Source organism: Diabrotica undecimpunctata, chromosome 3, assembly GCF_040954645.1.
Source record: "Diabrotica undecimpunctata isolate CICGRU chromosome 3, icDiaUnde3, whole genome shotgun sequence".
Taxonomy (NCBI): Eukaryota; Metazoa; Arthropoda; class Insecta; order Coleoptera; family Chrysomelidae; genus Diabrotica; species Diabrotica undecimpunctata.
The window spans coordinates 133,859,286-133,884,870 of record NC_092805.1 but is presented as its reverse complement, the minus strand read 5'-3'; the positions used below and the strand labels follow the sequence as shown (position 1 = coordinate 133,884,870).

Sequence of the window (25,585 nt, the reverse complement as noted above, 5' to 3'; positions counted from 1 at the left end):
TTTCTTACTTGTTGCTTTTTCACGTTGAGATCTGAGTTTTTGTAATTTTTACACAAAATCTACTCTTAGATCTCTTCACATCTTTTATATGTCAAACACAAATACATATATTCGCTATGTGCAAGTTCCGAAGAGCGACATCTAGTGGCATAAATCGGCGAAGGTGTTAGCACTATTAATATTTTAGTCCTATATTAAGTTCAAATAAAGTGACTTAAACTTGTTTATTTAATACAATAATTATTGTAATATATATCAATAACTAACTTTTTTTAATTGATTTTTAAATGTAAAAATTCGTAAGTATTTTTTTTACGTTTAGATTTCATTATTTGACATTTAAGATTGAGGTTATGAGGCTATTAAAAGGTAAACATTGTATGTAGCAAATAACATTAATCAATAAATTGCAGTATTACTATTAATATGAATGCAATAATAAAAACTGGATTTCAGAAAATAAATCATAAATCATCATCGTAGTGCAAATTTGTAGATCTAAATAATTATTTTTCTTCAGTTGACTGGAATATTGTTTTTGATGATTCAAATATTACTATCTCAGTAAATAATTTTCATGAAGTTCTTTCTGAAGCAATATCACTCTTTGTTCCGAAAAAAAAACATATAAACCTTCAAAATTTCCTCGTTGGTTTCCTCCAGATTAAAAAAAACTTGTTATTTAAAAAAAAACTGCTCATGCTAGATCCAAACATACTCAGTTAGCAGCTGATTATACCTTATTTTCAGATCTTAGAACACAATGCAAAACATTAACAGATCAATGCTACAGATCTCCAACATTGAGGAATCTATTCACTCAGACTCAAAACAATTGTGGAACCATATAAACTCTTTGAATAAAAGCCACGGAATTCCAAATGTCATGCATTTTAATGACTTGTTAGCTGAATCAAGTGAGGAAATAGCAAACTTCTTTGTGAGCCATTTCTCTAGTGTCTATCGCTCGGACAAAGTTAATTTAAGTAACTTCAATTTTAAAGTAAAAAATTCTGTTGACAATCCATTTATCCAATTTTCACTTTCTAAAGTCTTTGAGTCTATAAATGGTCTAAAGGATAAACTGAGTTATGGCCCTGATAATATTCCTACATATTTCTTAAAAATATGTGTCTACAGTCTATCCAAACCGTTACATGTATTATTTAATTTATCTTTGAGACTACACACCTTCCCTAGTAAGTGGCGTGACAGTTATATAACTCCTGTATTTAAAAACGGTGACAGAGACAATACAAAAAATTATAGGCTTGTTGTTATGTTATTTGCCATCCCTAAACTTTTTGAACTAATTCTAAACAAATATCTTACTTGGCATTGTAGGAATTTCTTGATTAATGAGCAACATGGATTTAGGCAGGGTAACTCTACATCTACAAATCTTGTTTTGTATCATGATTATATTATCAGGGCTTTCGAGGATGGGTAATAAGTGGACTCCATCTATACTGACTTCTCGAAGACCTTTGACACAGTAATCCATTCTTTACTCATCTTTAAATTAAGATGTATTGGCTTTCCTGAGTGGTTTCTTTCATGGTTAAGTAGTTATCTTGATGAAATAATTCAGTTTGTTTTTTTTTTGTAAAGGGTTCACTTTCAATTCCTATCTTTGTCAGTTCAGGGGTCCCACAAGGTTCACATGTGGGTCCTCTTCTCTTTAATTTGTTTATTACTGATATTTCTGAGGTAATAAAGGTCTGTCGGTTTTTGCTATTTGCTGATAACCTTAAGTTATATTTTAAAGTTTATCCAGGAAGACCTTACTTCCCTGTATAATTGATCTCTTTCCGATGGTCTCCAGTTAAATAAACATAAGTGTTTTGTTATATCCTTTAGCAAATCTAAAAATATTGTTGTGTTTGACTATCACATTAATACAAGTCTTCTATCAAGAGTGACTGAAATAAAAGATTTGGGAGTGTTATTTGACAGTTCCTTGTCATTTATCCCCCACATCAACAATTTGTCAAATAAAGTTTATCGAAATCTAGGTTTTATCACAAGAAACTCTCGAGATCTTTCAGTGCCCACATATAGAATTGTATATCTTACTTTCGTCCGTAGCATCCATGCTTGTATGGTCACCATACTGTTTTAACCATATTCACACCCTTGAAAAAATTCAAAATAAGTTTCTCCAGATTTGTGCTTATAGATTAAACTTAAGGAACATGTCTTCGGTAGAACTAAGGTTAAGGCTAAATATCAGTGCCTTAGAAGACTACAGAACTAAACGTGATCTAGTTTTTCTCCATAAACTACTTGACCATACCACTGACTGTTCTGATTTATTAAGTCTTATCAACTTTAGATGTAACACTAGAATTTTTAGAGACATGCATTTGTTTTCTATAAAACACTATCACACTAACTATGGCAAATTCTCTCCTATTAACAGGATTTTGATTCTTCATGATCTGGTGGATATAAAATCTGTAAGATTTAAGCACTGTTTGACGGAGTATGTTAGGAATCAAAGATGAGTGACATTTAACTTGGAGTATTCATTTCATTTCATTTTATTAAGATCATTTCATTTTATTAAGATCTTCAGGAGATTTAATTTAATTTACTTAATTTGATCATTTGTTTAACAATAATTATTTAATCATTATTTAATACTTAGTTTTAGTATGTACTTGTATTATGGTTAGCATATTTTATTTTTGTTAAATTTTGTAAAATGGGGACATCCCGTAAATAAATAAATAAATAAATAAATAAAATACCTTTTCAACCAACTATCGTATCCACTGTAAAATACAATTAATAATTGCAAATCATATCAATAGTTTGGAGCGATATTAACGCTCAATTGCATAAGGACAACCTAAAGTATACTTTAACTAATGTTCATTTTAGACTAAATTGAATAAACTTGAACCAACATGATTATTATTGAAATTTACACTTTAAAGTGAACTTTATATTATTGAAATTTACACTTAAAAAGTGAACTTTAATCTAATGTTCACGTCAAACTTATTACGAAATCGTGCGTAAGAATACAGAATTTGCGTTATATTACTTACTTCTGCTTTATTATGATATAAATCCACTTTTCTCGTTACATTAATTTGTGCTTAGAAGTTGGAAACCTATAGAACTTGAATTTACTATTTTTTGTTGTATTTTTACAATTTATAACACAGCATTTGCGAAATCCCATTTTCTTCAATAACTACTTATGAAACAAATGCTAACAAAGTTGCAATATTTCCCCGCTGCACGCGCACGATCGTTTCTCGTATCCCCTCCAAGTACTTGCACACAGCGAATAGTTGTTGGGATGTATCACATAACACAAATTAAAAGTTAATTAACAGGTTATTCATTATGTTAAAACAAAACATTCACCATTGGTACAGTCCATCGGTAATGTCTCCTCAAGGTCAGCTAAAGATCTACGATAGTGTCATTATTTAGAATTTTGGGGTTAGGCATTAAAAAGAAGACTGCTTGCTCCTTCGTCACCTAAGTCCCAAGTATTAAAATAAATACTGCTGAATCACCATAACTATCCAAGCATCTCTAAGCTGATAATTAATTCAGATAGAATTATGTATCAGAAATTAGGATTATTACATCCAAGTTCTCATAAATCGACCGATTCCACCCGATTACGCTAGAAGACCGTGTGATCAGAAAAGGTTGCCCAACCAAACTACCATCTCTGACTATTAGGATATCCTCTTGGTCCTTCCATAAAAGCTGCAGAAACGATCGATACTGGTAGGCTGCCCGGCAAAACCACTATCTATAGACCATAGACGTCACCATTGACATCGACCGTGCAGAAGTTACAGATCCTGAAATCTCCTCGGCGAGAGAACATAAAACAGTCCAAACAGCATTGATCTTCTATCCTGAGTGTTGACAATTACAAGGTAAAATTCACTACCGTACTTTCACACACGCACGAACTTGGTTAGATAATATTAAGACTGCATTCATGCCCGTAGCCAACAATTTTTGTTGGTAATGCAGACAATTCTACGTGTAGAACGTGCGGTGCTTAGAACCAGACCTGACAGCATAAATTATCAATTATTTTTTTAACTAAGATATATTATAAAAGAAATAGATAAATATATATCTTACTCACCTGTTATTCAGCATCACCAAATCCGCCATCCAAGAATTTTTGTCCTCCATCGATTTGGCACACAGAATGACAGAAGGAGTCTGCCTCGGAGATATTTCGAAAGCATGTTTCAATTCTTCCGTATCTTGATGATCTATGATTTCCACTTTTCTAATGAAGAACCTCTCCTTGAGCTTGCATTCGGGATGACTCGGATGGTGCACTGAACTCTGCCTCCTACATAAATCAATGTGTTATTAACATACATTTTCTTCACTAAACTCAAAAATAACCGTATTTTTAGTTTCATTCACATAAATTACATTCTTATAAATATAGAAAATGCTGTGAAGTATCTGGATATCTGAAGGATATCTTACCTTGAATTTGGTTTGCAGAGTATCATCAGACCATCGAAAAGGAACACCCGTCTGTCGGTCAGTCTTTTATTGTTGCCAACTTTGATCAAAGTATCTTCTTTAACGAATTCGTTACAACACTGCCCCAGATCCTTTGAATCCCAGTTTTCTACGATCTTTTCCAGTTCGTGGATCTTTATAAGTGCTGCTTGTCGTCTTGCTCTCGCCTGGGGAAGCGGAGCTGAACTCCTGGGTAATGTTTGAGTGGGAACACAACTTCCTAAAAGGATACGAGAGTATGAGTATGAAAAATGAGCAAAACAAATAAAACTAATGTATTCTATAGAAAGTGATTAGTAGACTTAAATTTGATTTAATTAATGAAAGTTGCTGCTGAAGAACGTTGTTTTTAAAATTTTTTTTAGCATCTAGCAAAGATTGGCAACTTTCATCCGTTAAAGCGTCAATTTTTTAACTCTACGAAATAGTCTGAATAAAAAAGCGGCTTCCAGCCATGTTTCCCATCGTGTTAGAACGGGTTCTGGTGGAAGTGGAATATTTGGAAGCATTTCTTTATAAAGTTGAATTTTATAGGAGATTTGAGGAATACTTTTTTATGCTTGATATCAGGTTTACAAAAGGAAACTTTTTCTAATTTCTTCCGCAACTCTGTTCATTCTGTTCAATATTTTTAAATTTTGTCCTGCCTTGATCATATGAGGGGTCTAGATGCAAAACCGGACATTTCCACTTTTTGGTCAAAATTAGTTAAATACACCCCTGTAATCAGTGATTAAAGATCCATATATTAACAATTTTATAAAGAACAAAAGTGGACAGTTCCTAGTAGTAATTTGATGTGAAATAATTGGTTAAGATGCAAAAGTGGACTTTTCCTCCAACGCTTGAGATTTAAAACGGGACATTTCCATCAGCTGCCGCTTGGCAACACTGTTAGTGTTATTGAATATATCCAAATAACGGACTTCGTTGATAAAGAGTAAGTATATAAATCTCATTTTGTATAATAAAGTTAAGATTAGAAAACGGATAGTATAAGAAAATATAAATACATATTTTTTGTGTAAAAAAGCTTGGATATTTTTTCAAATAAAAAAGTTGTTCGGTTAGGAAATTGACTGTTACATTATTTGTAACGCTAGGATGTAATGTAAGCATATTCTCCAGTTATTTTTTACCAATATATCACATGTTTTGTTCATTTTTAGTAACATTTTTCGAAGTATTAGTATACAGAGTGTTTATAGAACTTTAAAATATAACGCCACCGGATCCGGCTACTCTGACGGATGATGATTTCGACAATTTGTGCAAACGTCAGCTACTTGCCGATGCAGAAGATAGAACTGCTGATGGAATACTAGGAGAAGAAATTTCTATTCAACAGTCAGAATCGACAGAAGGTAACATTTCTTTGGCAAATGATATCGATATTACACCTGCTCATATGGTATATCCAAAAGTTTCTGAATCCCGGGATTGGGTTTCGGGAGATTTCACATATAACGAGAAACAATTTCCTGAGTTAGATTATTCACTGTTTGAAAATAAATCAGTTGGTGATATATTCGAAATGTTCATAGATGAAGAAATCATTTTATTCCTGGTACAGGAAACAAACCAATATGCTACTTTCAAGAACCTACCCGACCCAGGAGTCTCGCCAGAGGAAATGAAATGTTTCATTGCTATATTGATTCTTAGTGGATATAATAATCATCCCAGCAAGTGTATGTATTGGGAGCAAAGTCTTGACACTAGAAACGAACTTGTATATAATGCTATGAGACGCAACAGATTTGAGCAAATTTTGAGGCTATTCACTTGAATTCTAACGCAAATATTGATAAGGGTGATAAGCTCTGGAAAATACGGCTATGTATAAATAAAGTAAATAACAGATTCAGAAAGTATTTTGTTCCCGAAAAAGATCTGGCTTTCGACGAAAGTGTGGTCAAATACTATGGTAAACACAGCTGCAAGCAATTTTTAAGGGCTAAACCCATACGATTTGGTTATAAAATCTGGTGCCTAAATACAGTGATGGGCTATTTGATTGATTGCGAGATATATCAAGGAAAATCTCCTGATATTGACATAGAAAGAAACTTTGGAAAGGCGGCAGTACCACTGGTGAAAATGATAGAAGAACTACCTGATAATCTGAAATCTTTTCCATTCTTATTTCACTTTGACAATTTATTTACTACATTCAGTTTATTGTCTTATTTACGTTTGAAAGGATATGGAGGCACGGGGACTATTAGGGAAAACCGTTTAGCTAGGAGCTGTCCTTTATTAGCTAAAAAAGATATTCAGAAAAAGGAAAGGGGATGCTATGAAACGCATATTAGTAAGACGGATGCTGTACTAGTAGCTAAATGGGTCGATAATTCCGTAGTTTGCATTGCTTCAAATAGATATGGCATCAATCCAATAAAAAATGTTAGACGTTATTCGCAAAAGGAAAAAATACATAGTTGTTAGCAGACCAGCAGTACTTGCAGAGTATAACAAAAAAATGAGTGGTACTGATCGAATGGATCAGAATGTTGGACAGTACGGGATTCAAATTAGAAACAGAAAATCGTACTGGGCATTGTTTACATGGCTTCTTGATGTTTCAGTCAATAACGCGTGGTGTTTGTATCGAAAATCAAACAACTCTCAGATGTCCCAAATATACTTTCGAAGGGCTATCGTGCAAGTTTATTTGAAGAAATATTCGTCATCTCCCAAAGGCACTGGCAGGACTCCATCTCCATCTTCTAATGCGCAAAGAATAGCCGATGAAATTAGATATGATAGGAAGGAACACCTAGTGGATAAAATTCCAAACGACAAAAGAAGACGTTGTGCTGGAAGATTTTGCAAAAGTTCAACACGCACGATTAGTAAAAAATGTAACTTAGGTCTCTGTATTATTGATTGTTTCGTTACCTATCACACAAAACAAAATGTTTAAATTCCTTTTTCATTATTTTCAGTTTTTAAATAAATAGAACTGTTTACAAATATATTTTGTATGTTTTGCAACCATTAGCTCCTAGCGTTACATATATGTAACATCATATACTGAGTGATTTATAAATCCGAATGCGTAAATTCATTTATTTTTATGTTTTTTAATAAAACTGCCCACAAAAAAATATTAGCATCACATTAAAAACTACGAAAAAATAATCTGGGTACTAATGGGTTAAAATCCGCAATTCGATATTAATTGAAGTTTATGCATTTTATGCAATTTTTGTATAAATATGCAAAATCCTCAGATATTTGCTTAAAGTATGCAAAATATGCATTTTGTATATTTGCCTACGTATAGTGATCAGCATCGATATAATGTTTCTACAATAAATTCTTTAAACACTTCAAGACGTTTTAATAATAAAAATTAACAGTCTGTTTATCTCAAGGTTGCTTTCTTCCTTTGAAATATGAATTACATATTATAGATTCACTAGATTTGGCGATTGATATTCAGTAACCATCAGAACGACAAAAAAAAATTAATATAATTTGTAGTAAATAGCAATCGACTCAGTTTTCGCTTGCCAATTATATAGATCAGATGTAGTTTAAGAGTTTTTAGTTGTTAACAATATATACAGGGACGAAACGAATACTTGGAAAAGTGTAAATAAAAAATGTTAAAAATTCAATGTGTTCTCCGTTTTATTTCCACCAAGCCAGATACCAAGATTATAATACGGAATTATAATCCTATAGTTCATTATAAGAGAAATGAGGCTATCAGCGCAAAAGTGGTGTAACCCACATTTTTTGCAAAATGCTGTTTTGTTGTAAAATACATTCGTTACATTATGATCTTCAATACAACAGTAGTGTAGCCACCTTTTAATAACCATCAACGGATGGCGCCAAAAAAATCTGTTTTTGCACGGTTCATATTAAGTAAAACTATAGAGCAAGAGTGGTGTAACCTCGTTACACCACTCAACTTAACGTGAGCTGGAAATATTCAAAAGCTTTTACGCACTGGCCAATTTTGACACTCAGAATTCATTACTGTTCTCATTAGTTACAGTGGCAAACATAACACTATACATAAAACTAAACATAAAACTATTCAGCATGTTCCACCTATTGATTAAAAAGGTCGACAAAGTTCTGTAAACAAAATACCATACAATAAGATCGCAGAGGTAAAAGAATTCATTGGCAGGTTTCCAGTCTATGAACCTCATTATACGAGACACAAAAGTGAGAATAGGAGATTTCTTGCTCCAGATCTGAGCCTTGGACGAATGTATTCTCTTTATAAAGATACTACACATGAACCTGTCTCATCTTTCATTTTCGTAAAACTTTCAATGAATGTTGTAACCTACGCTTTCATGCACCCATCAGTGACTCTTGCAAAAAATGTGATCTCTTTAATAACAAAATTAAATGTGCTGAAAATGAACAGCTAAAACAAGAATTGCAACGTGAAAAAGAGTTACACCAGAAAAAATCAGACAGATCTAGACAGGTATTAAAAGATGATACCACTCTGGCAAAGTCATCAACTAATGTCAGTGTAATAACTTTTGACTTGATGAAAACCTTACCTACCCCTACAGCTATGGACTTTTTGCTTTGGTATTCACAACATGGGGACAGATGATGCCTACATGTTTGTTTGGAACGAGTCGGAAGCCTCACGAGAATCGCAAGAAGTAGGATCTTGCTTGATGTATTTTTTTTTTTAATTTTGTGACTACTAAAAAAGTAATCATGTACTTCGATCAGTGTGGGGGGCAAAATAGAAACATTAAGTTGTCATTGATTTGCCAGTATGTGGTATCTAATCCGGAGTTCACTATTGAAGAAATAGACCATAAATTTTTGGTCAGTGGACACTCATACCTACACTGTGACCAAGATTTTGGCCTAATAGAAAAAAAATAAAAAAATCTTTAAGGTAATATATGTACCATATAACTGGATTGAAGTAATTAAAACAGCTTGAAAAAAAAACCATTTAAAGTTATACAACTGACTGCAAGTGATTTTTTTCTCTTCCAAATCACTAGAAAAAAATAAAACTAATCGAAAAATTTCAGTTGGTAAAACGAAAGTGGAGTGGTTGAAAATTCAGTGGTTAAAATTCGATAAACTTCATCCATTTTCAATCTTCTACAAATACTCAAATAATGAAGAAGTCCTCTTTGAAGAAGTCAGTGTGAAGAAAAAGCAGTCAGAAACTGTAGTACAACTAAATGCTTTGGAAAAACCAAATATTGCAGAAAAAAAGAAAAAAGACCTTCTTGAATTGTTACAGTTCATCCCGCCAGAACATCATACTTTCTATAATAGCCTTAATAGTTCCAACACAGTCCAAGATAAAGTGTTTCATTATGAGTCAGACGAAGAATTACCATAACTATGTACTATTTGCATTGTTTCCTACTAAAACTTGTGCTCATGTGGTGTAACCTGTTTATTATTTCACATACAACCAAAATATGATACGTGCAAAAGTGGTGTAACCCACATTTTTTTTTTCTAATTATTAGCTTAATTAACACAAAACTATACAATTAGTGTAGATTCTAAAGTATTTGTTATAAATCAAAATGCAACAATTAAAATAATGTTTACAAAAAAAATTATATTAAAAATCAGTTTACCCAAATTTTAATTCCTTATTATCTCCTAAGTAAGTAGTCCGGGGTTACACCACTTTTGCGCTGATAGCATCAAATAATCTGAAGAAGGGAAATATATTCTTACCTAACGTAATTTGTAAGGGCTTCAACAATCCTTCGACTTGCGCCAACGTCTCCCTATCCTCGGTGGAAGGCGTCAAACCCTTTAATATCGTTATATAATCCAAATACGAAAAACAATGCCATATAGGTCCCATGAGCAATGCTGGTAAGTAGTATCGAAGAGCGAGCGGCATCCCTTGCCCTGCAGTGTTTAGTGAGCTTTGAACTTCTGGCCTAGTCAATAAAGTGTTCAAAGTTTCTCTACAACTCGGTGATGTGACGTCTCTAGCATATTTGATGTATACATCGAATTCTGCTGCTTCTGCAAGTTCTGTAAAGAAAATTAAAGGTTTATAAAGGTTTAAAAGGTTTTCGTAATTTTTTAGGAAATAAGCATTTAATTTTTTACTAACCTTCAAAACAGCTACCAATATAAGGCATCTTCTCTTGGGCCATTTCCCTAACATCTTCTAAACTACCCGACAGTGTGTAAGTCAATTCATAGATGTCCATAATATTTGAAAATATCTTCTCTATATCCTGCGGACCTGGATTCAATTTAATAATTTCCTCTCTGTAATGAGTAAAATGTTAATAACATAATTTTAGAAAATACAAATATAAAATGTACCTAAATACTTTGATCAACATGTGCAATTCCTTCAGATAAGCTTTTTCAGAAGCGATGAGTTCTCTGACAGTTTCTTCATAAGTAAGACTGGTCCTGGGCGCTGTTGATAGCATCACCGGTGTTTCGTTTAAATTACTCGAACCTCCCCCTTCATCTTGATAAAACATATCCATAAGAGCCTGGAAAATAACAGAAAACATAGTTATCGCCTAAAATTCGGACATATTTGTGCATTCTAGATGGAAGGAAGGCAGTTTTGTGCAGGAAATAGTAACTATGCAGAGCTTTTGGATGTTTAATTACATAGAGGACTTTAAACAGGAAATATAATCTACGGGGACTGCTATTTCAGTTTTGAGTTGGTTTGGCGTCCCAGGATTATTCGCCCAATTTAGCTAAGCGCGCACTTGTCCGGACCGTCCCGCAACGGAACTCACTATAAAGATCCAAATATCTTTGTGTATTCAAATGAATCAGCGAGTACTTTACGGAAACGGAACACATCAAAACGCGCCAAAAATCCGGAATGGAATATTTTCGATGGTTCGACGAAATAGAGTGATATTATTCGTAACTCATTCTAAAGTATTAATAAAATTTGCCTTGATGATCGATTAAATCAGGAAATAAAGTAGCAAATTTACTTTCCGTGTTTCGCTTTTTAAAATTTTCATGCATCCATTTTTTACTTTCCTTTTTTGAAAGTTTACTTTGTTGTTCCTCTTCCTCGTACAACAAACTAACAACTAAAACTTTTGGGATTCATTTTTCATGAAATATGTAAATCTACTGACTGAGCTGACGTGATTTTGTCGATAAATACGCTTTATGGCATTTAATTCCAGGTTGTAGCGGTGCTCTCCGTTGCCGGCAACTTTAGACCAATTCTCTCTTACCTTTAAGCAAAAATCGCGAATACCACGTGTGCTGTAATAGAATCAGTAGGAAAATCTCATTTCTGTCGCTTGAGTGTAGTGTTGTCATGTTGTGATAAAAATATAAATAGTATGTCGAAACGGCAAGTTCTAAATCACAGGACAGAAAAATATTTGTCTTAAAACTCACAAATTAAGAAACAAAAGCAGGACAATTTTTGCTAGATTTGAGCGTGTTGCTGCTATAAGAGGTATGAACGTATGGGATTTTTAAAATCATTTTAATATTTGTTTTAAATTGTAAACAAATAACATATTTGAAAGTCATAGCAAAAAAATATTTTCTATTTTGTGGTTCTTATTAACTATAAAAGAATTGCTAAGAAAGTATACGAAATTGATACTGGTGATAAATTTGTTACATAATCAAAAGTGGATCCTTTTGACGAGCTTGATTTCGTCGTCTTCTTCTTCTTAACATGCCATACACCAAAGTGCATAGGCGACTATGTCATTACTAGAATTCTGTTCTTGGCGGCGTGACACAGCTCGCCTGTATTGTGTATTCCTGTCCATTCTTTAATATTCCTTAACCAAGATAATTTTTTGCGGCCGGCTCCTCTCCTACCTTTTTTTTTCGTCGTACTTTAACTTAATCGGAAAATTAGCACCAATTTTTTCGGCCATGAAGGACCCTTTGTCATAGAGTTTACAGAACCTAGAGTACATATTAACGTAAACCTGTATAATCAAACTTTGAACAAGCAATAATTTCCATCAAGCAATAAGACGAAAACGTCCAAGGAAGCTCTCATATGGTGTCATTCTTCTGCACGATAATGCTCTAGTGAGAGAAAATCTACAACGAAATAAATGAGGATATTAAAGCATCCACCCTATATATACACCCAGTATATTGTCATTCATCCATCGGATTGGTACTACATTCTGTATAATTTGTTTAGTTGTTTTTTTAATTTGGGAATTATCCTGTGCCCAAAATGTAGACGTAGTATGTATATGTCTTTATAAATATTTAAGAATGTTACTGGGTCTGCTCTCCACCATGTTTCAGACAGGGTCTTCATAATATTGATTCCTTGTGTGCCATTTGCAATCCCTTTCTATTTGTAGATACCACTTTATTCTGTTGCCTATGTATGGTCCTAAGAATCTATAGATATTATTTGTATCTTTTCTTTGCTAAGAATTTTTTTTAAATATGCTTTTTTAGCCTTCTAATCTGTACTAGTACCTTAAGATGATTCTTGTAGTATGTCATTTTGTGCGTATTGTGGTGTTTGTAGTTACCCTTCATCATCATCCAGCCTCAAAAGTTACCTGCTGAACATAGGACTCTTCCTTGTTTTTCCAACCCCGTCTATTTTGCGCCACTCTCATCCAATTTTTATTTTGTCTTCTTAAATCGTCAGCCAATCATGTAGGTGGTCGACCGATGACTCTCTTGGTTCCCTTGGTCTCCATTCCAATAACCTCTTTGTCTATCGCCCATCCGTTATTCTGGATACGTGTCCTGCCCATCTCCATTTTAGTCTGGCTATCATTTTGATGACGTCAGTCACCTTGGTTCTTTTCCTGACCTGACCTTAGTGAGCCTGTATTACAATGTTTATGTCTTAATCAGATGTAATGTCTTACTAACTAGGATAGCTCATAATATTCAGATATCGTCTCGCAGGTACTTCTATCGACATAATGGTGGTATTTTTTGCACTACACTTAATTCATTTTGTGCTTCTACTGATTGAGTGTGAGTACTGTGTGAGTGTGTCAACTGATTTATTTATAAAAAATGAAGAATTTTGCCAAAAATATCCAATATTTGCAATTAACAATTTGGAAAGGTATTTTTTGTGCATCAAATGGCATTTACAATACATATGGCATTTAAAAAACATTTGTATACGCTAAACGCTTCAAATTTTGTAACAAAACACGATGTATTTTCCTGTTTTCACAATTTTCTCCATTATTTCCAATGTTTCACTTTATTTTACACGTATTTTATTACAACTTCATTTTCCACATATTTTCTTTATTGTACATTCGATCTATATGTCGTATTGTTATATTTTCCTTATTATATTACTTACCAAAGTGTTTTTGGTGGTTCTTTCTCTCTTCCTATGAGGAAGAGAAGAACTACTGAGTCTCTGAAGACCTTGCTTCTTTACTTTTGCCTTTATTGGTATCGTTCTTGGTACCTTATAAATTTTCTTTATATTTAAATATTTAATAGAATATTAGAAGTTGGACAAATGCCAGGCGAATTGAGAAGCAGTGTGTTAGTACCTGTTTACAAAAACAAGGGAGATAGAACAATGGATAAACTACAGGGCCATAACACTACTTAGTCACACCACGAAAATATGGGAGAGATTAATTATAAGGCATATGATGCAAAAATACTGAAATAAAGAAACAAACGCTCATATGGTATTCACTGATCTTGAGAAAGCATATGATAGAGTTTCTCGAGAGACTCTGTGGTGGGCACTCCATAAGAAAGGAATCCTCGGTGAAAATATAAAAAATTGTAAGAGACATGCACGAGGGAGTAACAACTAGTGTTAAGACACGTGTGGGAGAGACTGATAAATTTCATGTGAAAGTAGGATTGCACCGGGGCTCGGTGCTTAGTCCTTATTTATTCTAATTAGTTTTGGATCAGATACTTAACGCATGCTGATGATGTAGTGTTAAGCGACTTAAAACAAAAACCGGAATAGTGGAGACAAGCTCTTGAGGAAAAAGGTTTAAAACTTAGTAGGGCAAAAACAGAGTATTTGGAATGTTCATTTAAAAATGAAATTACTAAAAATAAAATGGTATCTTTGGATGGTGAAATGATTGTGAAAAGTAATAATTTGAAGTACCTAGGATCGGTATTACAGAGTAATGCGGAAATAGATGAAGATGCATGCAGGAAAATTAGGGTTGGAAGGATGAAGAGGAAGGAAGCGAGTGATGTGTTGTGTGACAAAAAATTCCAATGACGCTGAAGGGAAAATTCTATAAAACTGGTATGGAACTGAATGTTGGACAGTTGAAAAGAAAGAGGGCAAAAGGGGATAACATTAAGAATGAGTATATTAGGGGAAGTTTAGAAGTGACACCAATGGATGCCAAAATGAGGGAGCATAAGTTAAGATGGTTTGGTCATATCCAACGTTCAGACGTTAATCACCCAATTGCTGATCTACGGGTTCATGGAAGGAGTAAGAGAGGAAGACCAAAGAAGAGCTGGGGAGACGCTTAGGCAGGACATGTCAGTAAAGGGAATTGATATTGATGTGGTCCAAGATAGAAACTTATGGAGAAATGTAATTAGAGAAGCCGACCCAGCATAGGGATAAAGGCAAAGAGATCTTATAAATTTTCTTCTTCCAAACTTCTTCTAAAGTTTGCATTCCCCATTCTTAGTAAATTCCCCTTTGCATATCTGTCTTTTCCCGTGTTTTTTCAACGACTACCTTCAAATATTTAAAATCTTTACTTCTTGGAAGCTATGACTTCTTTTTTTACAACATGCATGTATTTTGTTGTTCCGCAGAATTCAATCCTCTTACCATCAACTTCAATTTCTCATTTTTCGTTATCCTGTTTGATAAAATAGTAAGTGATATATTTATCAAAACGTTTTTTATTTATGATTGTTTTTAGGCCTGATATGCTTTATACACATCAAACAGGTTACAGGTAATTGATTTATTTATTTATACATAGAACATGCTACAAAAATGTAAATAGTTGTGCACATAAACAAAACAGGAAAATTATGTCAAGTGCAAATAAACAAAAAAAGCAGCTTGCAACACAATGAAAGCTATGAGATTTACTAAGTAGTGCGAACATTACTACGTGTATTCTTAAGCTAAAAGTAAGTTTGGCTGTTTTTGAAAATATAAATGTTATAACAGATATATTTCAAAATTATTTTACTTGTTTAAATATAATCAATGTACAGCTATTTTCTTTAACCGAGTATGATTTTATGTATCCATGTTGAACTCCCCTTTTACACGTGTGGATCAAAAATTAACCTGATGAGCTTTGCGTTAGGCTTTCACGGCCATCGTCTAACCTGTTAAACTGTTTGTTCGGGCTGTTAGGCCGTTGTCTTCTGAGATTAGTTCTCGAAGTTTCGCCAACACTAGGGGTTGGCATTTTCTGGAGATGTTACTGCTTAACCTCTCCAGAAGATGCCAACCCCTAGTGTTGGCGAAACGTCGAGAACTAATCTCAGAAGACAACGGCCTAACAGCCCGAACAAACAGTTTAACAGGTCTGATGAGCTTTGTTAACAACTCTTTATTCTTCTCAATACATTTTCCCTATCGTCTAGTTAGATTCTGTATTATTGTCATAAAAAGAAAGATGACGCACGCCATCTTTCAATCCATCAATCATTTGTCCCTGAACTGCTTCGCTCAATTATAGCTGTCAAATTCAAATGCATTTCCGCCTTTTTTCTTGGGTTATGACAGCTGTATGCGGTCGCTATACCACGCATGAGCAACACTTGCCGACATCTCCATCTTTTAGACCACTAGGCTATTCCAAACATGCTCTAAATCATTTTAATCGGCTGCATTACGACCATATACATACGAGTTTTCTTTTTTCTTCCTTCATTGCTTTCTTGTTATTTTTGCAGCAATAAAGTTCCATCACAGGTTATTGTAAGATGTAAAACTACTTCTTTTCTACTTCGTAACCTGTCAGCAATATCTATCGAAATGATCGAATCCATAGTTAGAATTAAAACTAAAGTTTTATTCTAATTATGGATTGGATACTACTATGTATAACTTAGTACCCTTTCAGACGAAGCGATTGGTGCGGATACCGATGGTTTATTTACATTTACTTTATTTAGTAATTTACAATTACATTAGTTTAAACATGAATCTCAATGAAATAAAAGATAATGGGTGCATCCACCATTAGTGCAGAGCTATCAAAAGCTCTTTGCTCCCTTTCTGTATAAAATCTTCAAATTTTGATATTTCTTTCTATACATTTCTTTTAACTATTTTGTGGTATATTGTTCTAATTTATGCCAAATATATAAAACCCTAATAAGACCGGTACTCACATACGGCTCAGAAACCTGAACACTCACTAAAAGAGAGGAAACGTTGTTAGCCACCTTCGAAAGAAAAATCTTGCGACACATATATAAGGGCACAAAAGAAAACGGAATATGGCAAAGAAGATACAACTCTGAACTATACAAAATATTCCAGGATCCGGATATTATAACATTCATTAAAATAGGACGGCTGCGTTGGATAGCACATGTAGAAAGAATGGAAGAGGGCGAAATACCAAACAAAATATTCAAACAGATGCCAGTAGGAAAAAGAACAAGAGGAAGCCCGAAGCTGAGATACTTAGAACAAATAGAAAATGATATAACAACCTTAAAAATAAAAAACTGCAGAAAAAAAGCACAAAACAGATCAGAATGGAGAAGAATCCTAGAATAGGCCAAGACCCAAAAAGGGTTGTCGAGCTAGTGATGATGATGATGATGATGATTGTTCTAATTTATGGTCCCAGAGAACTGGTTCGTCTTGAACAGCAGTTAAAAATTTTTCCGTATTCAAATGCACATTAACTTGCCTACTTAACATGTAGCAAATTATTAAAACAAAACTAAAAACAAGGCACCTGTGTGTGGCTCGCGTGAACGCTTCGATTCAAAACAATACTCTGCTAAAAACAATACGGTGTCCGGTGGCCAGCCTGGTGACGAAGGTGTGACACACATCGGTGACTACTGAGCCACTAAAAGCAGTCAGAGACTAAAAGTTGCTCGTCTGTACTGGTTCATTTAAAACATTGCATTGCGGACACTGGTGTCCGACACCAGTTGCTTCGTCTAAAAGGGGTACTTATATCCACTGTTTTTTGTATCTCTGCTGTCCTTAGATCGTTTTCTACAGTGAGGTTGTTTTTGAACAGCACACCGGTACTTCTTTTATTCACAACTTACTGCCACGGTTGTACAATGGATAACAATAGAACATAATAATTCGGACGTTTCTTGGCCGTGTTCTGTCAGTGTGGTCGGAAAGTAATTCTGAAGCTTTCTTTACGAAGCACATTGCTAATTCTGTCTATGACAATTAAAGGTACATGGACGTGTAGAATTTGGATTTTGATGAGAAATCGTTTGAGATTGTGGACTTGGAGTAACATTCTCGGACGGTTCTTCGATGAAGATGGATAGTTTTTTTTTGAGGTTGTTAGAATAAGAAATAGTCCACTGAATGAGAGAATTTGTCAACGTTTGGGCTGGATGGTGGTGTAACTAACAGTGGAAGAAATAATGACTTGTATTAGTCGGCTTTATGTACACTGAATGATCCCATTGACCATTCGGCCTACGTGTGACGATTATATCGAGAAAGGGAAGGGGACGATATTTAAATTGATAATGCTACTCTGGCAGTGAAAGGCTTCGAATTCCTAGGGCTTTTGTTTTTTGACACTTTGGTTACCATGGTCTTATACGATTATCCTATTTGTTCATATTGTGATGCTTCTTCTTGTCTTAGGATAAAGATATATTTATTCGGTCATCCCAGCTACTAAAATGCTCGCTTCTAGCTTTCTAACTTGCTGTCTGCTAGTGTTTTTATTGCAGGTTTATCTTTTATAATTTATTTATTATTCTATTTCGGAGTTTTTGCTAAGACTAAGATTTACTCTTCTTGTTATTTCTGCACTTATATTTACGCTACACTTATTTTTTAACGCTATAGAAGCAACGAATGGACTTTATAAAGTCAACTAAAATATTAAAAAAAACATGTCAATATGCTTATGGTAAAAAACTTTGTAATTAAAAATATAACCAGTTTTTTTTTTAAATAATCATACAAATTAAACCTAAAATTCGAAACGCAATTTGCAATTAGTACAAAAAGTGCAAATAATTTCGAACTGAGTAAAAGCGAAAAATTCGAATAATTTTATTAAAAAAAAATTAATGCTACGTACCATGGATGTGGGCTGAAGTGCAGCGTGGAAAGCAAAAAGCAATTTTTAATAATAAGCTAATCTCTACAAATCTTATCATATTTTGTATTGAGGATGCCTTTTGATTGAAATCAATGCATTAAAGAAATTAGTACTTAACTGAAAACTCTAAATCTGGTTAACAAAAGTTGTACATAGAAAGAAATTAGAACACGACAGTGAACAACACAGCAAAAAGTTTTAATAAATATAGATAGCGGTTTTTATACATACAGGTGTAACATCAAATTCGTTTTTTATCTGAAAATGTAAGACACCCACCACTATCAACAGCGAATTTTTATATGATCCACTCCATAGCCATCTCTTTTCTTGTTTTTTTTTTGGTTAATATACACAGGTGTAAAAAATTCGATTCTTTGTTATATTTCTCATTGTGACATAAGACTTATGATTTGTTATATAACATACTTCCTCTGTCCAAAAATACGGTATACATTTGGATTACATTACATTTATTTACAAATTGTTCAATAATTTAAAAAATATACAAAAAATGATAAGGTACTAATGGTGTTAATAGCTTGTGTGAAACATGTTTCACTCAGCTTCGCAACGAAGCTTTTCTTTGTTAATGTGGGGAATCATGTTACGAGACCCACCTTTTCCTAACATTTTTTCTTCTAGACAAGATTGCGTATACTACGCCAAATACGAGTGTGTATCAAGCTTTTCTGTCTAATTCGTTAAATGTATTTTGTACAGATTCAATTATAGGTGAATCAGAATAGCAATATAGTGAACATACTGTGCGCGCTAGCGGATTTCAAATTATGGCACCGAACGATCAGTTGATCGAGAACCGTTTAGCTGTTTATGTGGATAGTTTCACTGTAGATAGAGTTGCCAGATGAGATTTTCTAAACTACTTTTCTACTTAGAAACTGAAATTCCAACAAATTGAAGCTCAAATCCCGTAAATTTAAAATTTTGCAGCATAATTACAATTTTTATAAATTCGATAAGACTGTAGACTGGAATACACTGTACTACATTGGTACATATTGTAGGAAAAGTGATGTTTCAATACTATATTCATTCATTAAATGATGCAAATTTAAGTTATCATTTAAAAACATAAAATCCTCACCAATTTTCCCCCCAAAAAATTCCCCAACCATTTCGACTTATAAAAATTCCCCCAGATGCTTTTAAATTACCCCAAAATTGGGAGAAAATACCCTAATCTGGCAACTCTGACTGTAGAAGCGATAAGCGACGTTGACAAGTTTTGTGTAAAATCTCAATTTTTAATAATAGTACTTTTTGTCGTTTCTCCAATGGATTCAAGGGTTGGTGTGCCTCGAAATATTTTTAGCCCTACAAAGGTGCCGCGACTAAAATAGTTTGAGAACCACTGATCTAGGGCATGAGATTCGCTTAGGCCGAGATAATCAGACAACTGAAATACAAAGGATTGGTCTCACATGGGCTGCCTTTGGTAGATCGAACAACTTTTTTAAGTCTAATATTCCAATTTGTTTAAAAAGAAAGGTTTTTAACCAATGTGTTTTACCGGTTCTTACATATGGTGTAGAAACACCAAGTCTAAATACAATAAGACAAAAAGGACAATAATTAAAATAGGAGTTACACAACACGCTATGGAAAGATCAATGTTAGGTATTACCATCAGAGATAAAGTACCAAACCTAGAAATAAGAAGAACAGGAGTCACGGATGCGGTTGAAAGAATAGCCATGGCTAAATGGGCTTGGGCTAGACATGTTGCCAGATTGACGGATGGTAGATGGACCAGAAATATTCTGGAATAGCGACCAAAACAAGAGGCTTATCGAAGTAAAGGACAGTCACCCACTTGATAGATGGATGATAAAAAGCGTATTACCACAAATTGGATGCAAGAAGCTACAGATAGAAATAGGTGGAAAATTTACGGGAGGCCGACGTTCAGCAGTGGACAAATATAGGCTAATAAGTGATCAAATAATTTGAGATTTTTGGGTTGCACTTTCAGGAGTTGCTGTGTGTATCAAACATATTGCAAAGGACGGCCGCGAAATTATAGTAGGAAATATAATTTTGTCACTTCTAATAAGGTGCGGAAAAAATCTTCAAAAATACAATTCCAAACACTTAAACAAGATCTGTTACTCCGGTAAATTATTCATTTTCATATAACTGAAAAAAAGTATCCACTGTAAATAAAATTCGTAAGAGATTTGTTGAAAATTTTGATTATAAAGGAGGCAAAGATAGTATGTTGTGTACTAAGTTTGGAATTCGGAATTTCAGATTTTGCTGAAAAAAAAAAACAGAATATAATCGAAAACTTTTGATGAAAAAACATGATATAAGACACCTACGATTACACTATTGAAGACAGATTAAACAATTTAGAAACGAAAAAAGATTTATTGTGTTTACTGATGAAACATATTTACTTCCAAGCCATAGTCGCGTAATAGTTGGAACAATGGGCTTAAAAAACCCGTCTCTAATGGCCAACGTTTAATCATTGTGGGTGCAGGGAACGAAGCAGGTTTTGTCGGCTGATCTTATGTGAGATGCAAGTCCCAAATAAAATCGGGTGATTACCATGATGATATGAATTTTGTCAACTACAAAAAGTGATTGGAAAAAAATTTTTTAAGTAATCTACCTCCCAACAGTATCATCGTAATGAACAATGCACCTTATTATAATACTCAAGAAGATAAAGCACCAACATCCGTATCAACAAAGAGTAAAATGATCGATTGGCTAAAAGCTAGAAATATTCCTTTTCCTACTAACATGTTCAGACCAGATCTGTATGCCATTATTAAATTATATAAACTGAATGCCACCAGATTTAAACCCGATAGAGCTTGTTTGGGTAGCACTCAAAACGTATGTTGGGTATGTTTGGGTAGCACTTTTAATTCTATTCAAAAATTGTCGGATGAGTTCTTCGAAATATAGAATCGCAGAAGAGTGAAAAAAAATTGTAGACAAAGTGAAAATTATTGAGGATTTCATTTCAAATGAGCCATTATTTGATGCTGCCATATAATCATGTATTATTAGTTTAGGTGAAGATTCTGATAGCGAAGATATAATTTCAGACTCAGACACAGACGACAGCGATGAGGATTTGATTTAATTCTCAATTTTATTTTTTATTATGAATCCGTGTTTTTATTGTGTACGGCAGACGATGGAAATTACCGTACTCAGGTAAGTTTAATCAGTTTTAAACCATCACAATACATTTATTTTTTCATTATCACTTTCACTGAAATAATTTTATTACCTATTGCATTAATTAGCTAATACTAAAGCTTGCTCTATTTTACTGTATTGTTAAAAGATTTATATTTACTATTTAAAACATTTTTGGATATAAATATTTTAATATACAAATCAGACGAAATTTAAAGACTGCTCAAAACATATTGTTTAGATTATTTCTATAGTATAAAGAATTTATACTACTTGAACATTTGGAAAATATTTTACGATATAAATATTTTAAGAATATTCAAAGAATACGGAAATTACAGACTGGCCACAACAGCTTGTTTATATTATTTCTATAGTATAAAGAATTTGTAGTAGGTAACCGAAAATTGTTAAACAACCATTTAAAATTTACAAATTTTAAATAATTAAATGCAATTCGTTATAAACAATGATCCATGTAAACAACATTTGAAACTGTGACAACCCTATAATTTACGCCCCAAATGAATTCAGCATCCCTTTAACGGTTTGCGTGCAGCTCAAGTCTATTCCCATTCTGGTTCACCTGTAATTTGTCTATCACTGAGTGAAGGTACATGATATGACAGCTGCATGGAATTGAAAAAACTAAGATCCAAAATAATAAAATCGAGAATTGAATTGACCAACGATTTTTTTACCCTTCTGCTAAGGCAGCATCATCTTCAGAGAAGTAGAATTTTTCATTATCGTGTTACACATAAATTGTGTAAATCCTGGAACTAATGTTTCCAGGAGCATTTTTTGCGCCATCCATGTATTTGCAATCCTAACTATATTTGGTAACTACTTTAAAAACCAAAAATGTAACTAAGAATTATTCTCATTAGTTCCACATTTATAAATAAATATATACCATATTTTCAGAGGGAATGCATAAATTTAGAGAAATCTTGTTGTACTTGTTAATATGGGTATATTAATTTGACATTTCTTAAAACAATGTGAATTTGTTGTTTTTTTACAACCAGCAACAAATTATCTGATAACTAGCAAGAAATTATTTAATGGTATTATAGTATTGATTTTAATAACCACACGGTTTTAGTGTTAAAACGTATTAATTTTTTATTTTGCTTGCAATAAAATAGTTAAAACATCGACGGGCGCTGAAAAGACAGCGGTTGCTTTAGATCAAGGAGGTCATAATCAATAATATGCGGCTGAGGCGCTTGGTGTTATCGTTGTGCGGTCCAAAGAGCCATTCAGTGGTTTAACGAAACCGAAAACTACACTAGGAAGCGAGGATTATAATAAGGACAACGACCGCACGCAATGATCGATTTTTTCTCCCGTTATGTTTTAAAAATTACGTCTTCAGTTGAGCTGGCACAATATCTGAATAAAATTCGTCGACTAGTTAGTTTATCATTCAGAAGGTCAAAGTAGTTCGTTATGACTTACAAGGTAATTTACCCTTCAAAAAGACAGTCCTTTGTCCACTGCTACCCGTAGGCCATCTTAGATCTTGCTTTTGCAAGAAAATACGAAAACTGGAATGACGCAGATAGGAGTAACGTGTTTTTGTTGAAAGAGTGCAATTTGGTTTAAGGTCCAGATAAGACGGTCGCAAAAGAGTTTGTAAAAAACAAAACGAGTGATTTGCCATTTGGGATATGGAGGAAAGAATAAACTATGATCAAGAAGGCTGAGTTATGGTTTGGATAATACGAATTCCAATGCATATACCGACTTGTTTCCTATGGAGATTATGTAAAGGGAGCAAGATGCATAATTTTAGATGAATATGTGCTACATTTTGCGCGATTCATAGAGTCCAATGTTATTTTTGAAGGACGATATTACTCGTCCGCCCTCTACTAAAATCGTCAATTAATATGAATACTGAACATCTGAAAAGACGAATTCGAACACAAGTACCCAATGCTAACAACTTGTGTTATTCTGCGGCGTTTCATATTATTAAAATATTGGAATCAACTTAAAGTTTAACATTTCTTTACATCAATGTCAAGACTTGTTCGGGCTGTTATAAGGGTCCAAGAAGGAAATATTAGATATTAAAATTAACAAATAAGATAAAGATTTAATTTCATATTCATATTTTCTTTATTTTTTCATATATCCGAATAATGCCGTATGAATTTATAAATACAGGAGTATTTTGTATGAACTGTGTTTCTGATTTATATTTAATGCTCCCTCTTACATTTATACTCGATCTAAAACTAACATCTTCAAATTTTTTTCTTATTCGCTACAAAATAGTATGGATCATATTTACGGTCAAGGAGAAATACAAAATGAAAAAACAATCAAATCATTTTTGTGATTTTTTAATGTTTGTATAAACTTTACAATCATTAGAACTGAAGAAGTGCAGAAATACTACACGAAACATTTTCTATTAAAAAATTGAAAGAGTTTTTTCATTTTTTATTTCTCTTTGACCGATATCCTCAGTTACAGTGAGATTTTTATCCCACTTGCATTCTGTATATATATATATATATATATATATATATATATATATATATATATATATATATATATATATATATATATATATATATATATATATATATATATATTTAATACCTATGATATTCGTAAAATGATTTTCAATCCAATATGCTGCATAAAAAGTATTGCTCTATTTTAAAATGGGAGTCGAAGTATTATGTAGTTTGAATTTAAGATACAGAGTTGAAAGCACTAAGCAACGATATAGCAAAACGGTCGAGTTTGTTTTTGGATGTTTCTTTTCAAGATCCATGCTTCACTGCCATAGCATGCTATTGGTCGAATTAAGGATTTATAGATTCTCTTCTTTGTATTTCGGTGGACATTTTTAGACCGAAATATATGGGAGAGGGCAAAATAAGCTCTGTTTGCCTGCGTTATTCTCTTCCGTATTTCTCCATCTTCTGGTCCATCGGCATATACTTCTACTCCCAGGTATGTAAACTTTCCAACCGTTTCAATGTCATCTTCATGTATAATGTTTTGTAGGACTATATTTCTTCTCGTCTGTATCATTATTTTTGTTTTTTTCTGTGTTAATTTCCAGACCTAGCCTTTTTTTGTTTGAATAGTGCAAGCAGAATAGTGGATACACAAATTTCAATGCAGAATCGTGAATACACTGCTCTCTGATGTATTCAGCTAGTGTGCTATGTCACGCGACTTCAATTTACAATCGACTAAAACAATTTTGTAGACTTTTTTATATTAACCATAACAACTGCTATATTTGGAAGACGTTTAGTATTATTTGTGCCTTATGACAGCGTTTAAATCAGCATATTACTTTGTAACCGTTATTTTCGACGAAGCAGAGTCCAAATAACTTGGAGCCTCTGCTTGATCAGCTTGTTCAATCAATGTTTTACAACACAAGAATTTCAGATTTTTTTATTGTTTTGAAAATTGCAAAAATAATGTCATTTTAACCTCTATGTCATGTAAAATAATGGTAACAAGATGAAAGACAGATTAATTGTAGTGATGGATTACATGGATGATGTATTAAAAATAAAATAACACTCTATGGGCTTTAGGAACGAAAAAAAAATGTTTTGGCAAAAAAATGTAAAAAGAAAATCTTCCTACCA

General features: G+C 33.3%; 1 protein-coding gene across 1 annotated transcript in view; it reads right to left on the bottom strand.

Moving 5' to 3' along the window:
- Sos (Son of sevenless guanine nucleotide exchange factor) overlaps positions 1-25,585 on the bottom strand; it is a 74,862-nt gene that overhangs the window by 33,614 nt on the left and 15,663 nt on the right. Inside the window, exons 5-9 of the mRNA XM_072526955.1 lie at positions 10,840-11,018; positions 10,622-10,782; positions 10,231-10,539; positions 4,489-4,747; positions 4,130-4,345 (exon numbers count right to left, since the gene is read on the bottom strand). Of these exons, the coding sequence (XP_072383056.1) occupies positions 4,130-4,345; positions 4,489-4,747; positions 10,231-10,539; positions 10,622-10,782; positions 10,840-11,018 (1,124 nt within the window). The remainder of the gene's footprint in view (positions 1-4,129; positions 4,346-4,488; positions 4,748-10,230; positions 10,540-10,621; positions 10,783-10,839; positions 11,019-25,585) is intronic.